The sequence below is a fragment of the Buceros rhinoceros genome, unplaced genomic scaffold (assembly GCF_000710305.1).
Source record: "Buceros rhinoceros silvestris isolate BGI_N320 unplaced genomic scaffold, ASM71030v1 scaffold25139, whole genome shotgun sequence".
Taxonomy (NCBI): domain Eukaryota; kingdom Metazoa; phylum Chordata; class Aves; order Bucerotiformes; family Bucerotidae; genus Buceros; species Buceros rhinoceros.
In genome coordinates this window covers 27,320-32,546 of record NW_010432984.1, presented here as the reverse complement: position 1 = coordinate 32,546, position 5,227 = coordinate 27,320, and the positions used below count along the sequence as shown (strand labels likewise).

At 40.1% G+C, this 5,227-nt stretch overlaps 1 protein-coding gene across 1 annotated transcript in view; it reads right to left on the bottom strand.

The window, feature by feature from the left end:
- XPO1 (exportin 1) overlaps positions 1-5,227 on the bottom strand; it is a 33,194-nt gene that overhangs the window by 3,492 nt on the left and 24,475 nt on the right. Inside the window, exons 14-20 of the mRNA XM_010143942.1 lie at positions 4,717-4,873; positions 4,436-4,599; positions 3,950-4,084; positions 2,922-3,105; positions 1,596-1,702; positions 988-1,182; positions 3-82 (exon numbers count right to left, since the gene is read on the bottom strand). Coding sequence (XP_010142244.1) covers positions 3-82; positions 988-1,182; positions 1,596-1,702; positions 2,922-3,105; positions 3,950-4,084; positions 4,436-4,599; positions 4,717-4,873 — 1,022 coding nt within the window. The remainder of the gene's footprint in view (positions 1-2; positions 83-987; positions 1,183-1,595; positions 1,703-2,921; positions 3,106-3,949; positions 4,085-4,435; positions 4,600-4,716; positions 4,874-5,227) is intronic.

The following is a 5,227-nucleotide window of genomic DNA, read 5'->3' as shown; positions in this document are numbered from 1 at the left end:
GGAATGCCGGGAAGCAATTAGAATTTACAGCCTGGAGTAGCAAGAAGAAGTTTGTTCTATGTTCAGGATATTCTTCGAAGTCCTAGAAGGAGAGAGGGGAAAAAAAAAAAAAGTCAAGTTTCCTAAAGGTCCACCCTAAGATCTTCTGTTAAGTAGAGTGGGTCAACAGCCAACATAGATCAGCATTTAGACCTCAGGTTCACAATAATCTTAAACGCAAAGGTTACATTTCTCAGCGAACTTTTCCCCGACAAAGCTTGCTCAGACTATCTTCTAGAGTTATACAACACTGACAGGACGAGCCACATTTTGGTCGTACGCAACCTTCACTACTCAGTCCACAGACACAAATGGTCTCAACCCTGGTTAAGCACCGATGTTGCTAGAGGGGTACGATTTCTGGTTACACCCTACCGCAAAGTGCCAGTAATACAGCTGGCAGTGCTGAAGTACTACGCAAACACATACTGCGCACTGTAGTGTCAGAACTGCATTTCTGAGGAAATACTCAGAATGACTCATCAGTCAAGAAACACTTATGATTTTTTTGACATTTGACTGAAATACACTTCCACTTCCCAAAGTATGAGATGCCAAGTCACCAGAACTCAAAAGTTACTAATGACTGAAATCAAGAGCTGAACAGAGAAATTTAAGGTAAAGAGATTAAAACATCCAACATCCAAATGGCCAGACTTCAAGACCTGTGTGTTTGTCTGAGCAGGTTCTTCAAGTGCCACAAATGCACTCTGTGACTGCAAAGACATCACATATGGAAGTGACCTTCACAGAAAGGAGGTATGAACCCCCGTTTTATTTCCGCAAGATGAAAGCTGTGTGAGAACTCCACTACACACTGCTTCCTTGCGCTGCAAGAAGAGTATCTTCCGCTTCGAGTTGTGCCAACAGCCAAGACTAGGAGTCTATAAAAACCCAGTATTTTTGTCTTCCATCGCTAGCGAGATGTCTTATCCAAAGTTTAAATACCTTGTTGATCATATTTAACGTGCACTCAAAAACAGCATCAAATATCTGAGGTATTTCAGCAGTAATGTGTCCCCCCAGCTTGTTTACAATGATGGCCATGGTGCTGAGTACTTCAGGTTCTCTAGCAGCTGGAACATTTCGCTGGTAGTCAATGAGAACTGCGTCCAACAAGGGAGGAACAAAGTTTTCAGCTACCTAATTGAAAGAGTAAGCCACGGTTATAACAATGCAGTTACTGAACAAAGTCTCCACCATACAGTTTCTAGCACAGCTTGTTGTTTAGTTACAGGAGGCACTTCTCCTAAGGAAGCTGAAATAAGTTACCCTTCCATAAACTCCCCATCCCCTGGATCCATCCAGAAGGGCTTCCAATAGGGTTCCCTTAAACCTCCTTGACTTCCTTTAAGATTACTCTCAGCCAAAATTAACTGAAGTATCTCAAACGTAGCTTGGTCTGACCTCTGTAGGATCATACTTTCTCCTTTGTGTTCTACAGACCTCCTGAAGTAAGTTCCTATGACCAACTGATTCAGTCAATAACAGAACAAAACCCAGAGTTCTTCCTAATTATGTCCTACAAGTTATTTGTTCAAGATCAACCTACTTACCATCTGAGGATCAGTGGACCTGCTCACCCAGCCAGAAATTAGTTTTAAAGTTTCCCTTTTTACAGTCCTCATACTTCTAATCAAGGGCTGCTTTGTTACCATTTCACCTGGAAAGTTTTAAAGCTTAAAGTTAATTGAGTACGATGTAACAAAAATATTGTCCTTAAGTGATGGGGAGAGAATAAGACAACTCCTGATTTCATCTAGAAGAAATAATCCTTCCACTTGTTTTCGCATGTATAGTCTGTGCTTATCCTTAGTTTCTTACCCCCATATCAAACCAATGCAGTCTCACCAGCGAGACCTGATCTGGTTCACTGCACAGTCATACAACCACTGCAGTACAGGCACAGGAAAGACTGAAGAGTGCAGCCAGAAGAAAGGCAGGATCACTTGCACTGGAATCAGAGCCACCTCCATCAAGACAGAGCCAGTTGTGAAAACACTGAGGCAACTGCCATCACAGTAGCTGCTGATCGAGTAGTACCTCAGGACTGCGGTCCCAGCAATGGCTTCTGAAACTTCACTCTTTCTGACAAGGACAAATTCTGGCCATTACAGCTGGAGAATCAGAAGGTTTTGATTTCTCAACCAGTTTTATTCTGAAAAGCTACTTTGAGGTAAACCAGCTGCTCTGTTACCAAGGTTTATGTAACATTCAGTTTTCCAAACAGTCTCTGCACTGGCAAGAAAACTGGTCTTAACACAGAGTTCAACAAGTGACTGATTTAATCTTGTGATGAGCTACTCCAGAAGCACATTCTACTGAGGTACCACAGGCCCTAGTTTATCTGGTAAACATAGATCAGGTCATTGATAACCCCTCCTCAAGGACTGCAAGCCTGGTTTACCATGACTTTCAAGCATCTTCACTACAGTTACATTTCTCTAATAAAGCTAGTTAGTAGCACAGTATGATACCAAAGCCCTACCAACATCTTTTGAAAAAATGAATGAGATTCTATCTGAAGACAATATTTTAATATTCAAGATTAGAGTAAGCTAAAGAAGACACGCTACAGCTTTGTCTCAGCAAGGTATCTATGAATTATGAATTCTGCGTAAGCATCTACAGTGCTTTGCATTGTTCCTCAGCTTTCTCGTTTACAGGTGTTTTTCCTCCCTCTAAAATCAGTTCTTTATTTAATAAAAACACCATCTGGTTAAAAAAAAAAAAAGACCACTAAGGAAGCACTTTCAGTCATTCTCCACTTTCCCAAACAATAACACAAACACAGTAAAATTAGCTTAACTGTGATGTACTCTGAAATAATAGTGACAAACGCTGCTAGCCCCGATTTTCAGGGAGAACATGGAATTTCTTACCGTTAGCCTGGATAGCTGCAGAAATATTTTCACTTAGGCACTTGTACACATTCAGCATATCTAAATAAATTCTTCCAAGCTGAATCACAAAGGGGTGGCCAACTGCTTTACATGCTCGTACATTGGTCTTCAGAATGCTGCCAAGCTGCTTAACTGTTTCAGGATCCTTTAGGATATCAACATTCTGTTAAAAAAAACCATTAAGAGTCCATTTTCTTTGGTGAGTAAAGTGCCCTTTACTTTTCAAGAGAAGTTTAAATAACATATCTTACACACTGCATTAAAGAACCTACCACTGAAATGTACAGACTTTACATAATCCTGCTGTTCACTGCGTGGCACTTGCCACTACCTCAGAGTCAGGATAAACCTTCAATTGATTTAATTCTGCTCCTCTGCAGAGGTAGTTTTGCTGCAGTGGTACGAGCATTACTCTAGTTAAAAAAAAAAAACCAACTAAGAAAGAAGGAGAGGTTAAGAAGGTGAAATCAAACAGAAACGGTCCAAAGGAAAGGCATCAGGTTCTTGTTTTAAGGAAGCCAGAGTAAGAAATGTAATTCGAGCTTGCCTAAGTTTCAGGACCTTAACTAGATTAACTCCAAATGGATTGTTCTTTAATGTGTGGAAATAAAGTATTTCAAAAAGACTGAAAGAAATGGAAGACAGGAGTAAGAAATAAAAATGCACCTTATAGAGTGATGGAAGAGAAAGGAGGAAGAGTTCTCTTCGTCAGAAAGAAACCCCGCTTCTAAAGCAGGTGAAAGGGAACCTTGGAAAAAACCTATTGAAACATTTTGTCCAGTAACAGAGAACTGTCCTTTAAACCAGATTTTTGTCATTTAAGTCTCCTCTCTCAAAATAACACTTCTACTGTCATGTCAATCACTGCTTCAGCCATCATTTAAGAGAGTCCACCACAGCTATATACACTAATTCACACCACGTGAAAAAGAAACCCAGAGTCAGAGAAGCATCCAGCAGGTTTTCTTGATCTGAATACAGAACGCAGTGGCAGTTTATGAGCTTACTTTTGTTGCCTGCTGAATTATGCTGTCCCACACTTGATTAGGTAGCAACATGTATTTTTCTATCAGATGCTCCTGCACAGTCTGGTCTGTCTGTGCCCCAATCATGTATCCTACTGCTTCATAGAACGTGTGTACCTGATCGGAACAAAAATGACAAGTCAAACAGGAAAGTTAGAAACGAGTAAGGAAAATTTTATACTGGTCTGAACTACCATATAGGGAAAGCAGAAAATAGGTTTCACTGTCTTAAATACTATTTTCCCCTCTTGACTTTACAAGAGCCTTCTCTCTGTTCTTCCCTTACTTTTATCATGTATAAAATAAGCCTCCAATCCCTTCCCTTCAAATGCCACTAGTACAATCCCAGAGTCTGTCCTCATTTTGCCATCAGACAACAGAATCCCAAAACCACCTACAACCCTTTGGTAAGGAACGTAACTTTCGATTAGTCTTTTAGAATTACCCGCAACCCTGAATTAAACCTACCTGTTGTGGCTGAAGGTCACAGATGATTGTATTTATATTGTTCAAGATTTCATCAATAAATGGCATGACCTCTCCCACTTGAACCTGAACGAAATGTCGGCGGCATTTTTGTGCTATTTTGATGAAGGTATCACAAGCCATATCCTGGACGCCGTCGTGGGTTTCTAAATTAAATCAGGTCAGTTACTGCTTTGCATTCTTCCCCCATACATGTACACGTATGGGCATCAATTTCAGGATTTTTAAATAATTAAAACAGCAAATAAAAAGCAGATAATTACCATGCATAAATTCAAACAGCTTGTTGACTACTGTCTTCAAAAATTTCCAGTGAGCTCTCAAAAACCGTGGGTATTGACCTACTATATACATTATATTTGATGCAATAATGGCTTTATTGTCTTTTCCTCGCTTTTGTTCGCAGAGTCCCAGGAGATCCTACAACATAACATATTTTTAGTTTCCTCTCCAAGGTCGCCCAGTTCAATTAAAAGCATGAAGTATAAAATCCTACAAGGAGCTATATTAAAAATAAAGGAAAGCGGTTGCCGATTAAGACTGGGATGATTCAACTGATTTAATTTCAGCCAAACTACTTATGCTGTGTTTTCAACTACAGAATCTCCACTTCCATCTAAAGATTTCTGCAGGGGGGACTTCAACAAGCCTCACAGCATTTCATACTGACCAAGCAGCTGATACCAATAGAGATTCCAGATCAAACTCCACCTTCTATGATTGCATGTTCAAGTAAGGTCCATTACTCCTGTAAAAACTGTTCTGTTCTCTTCC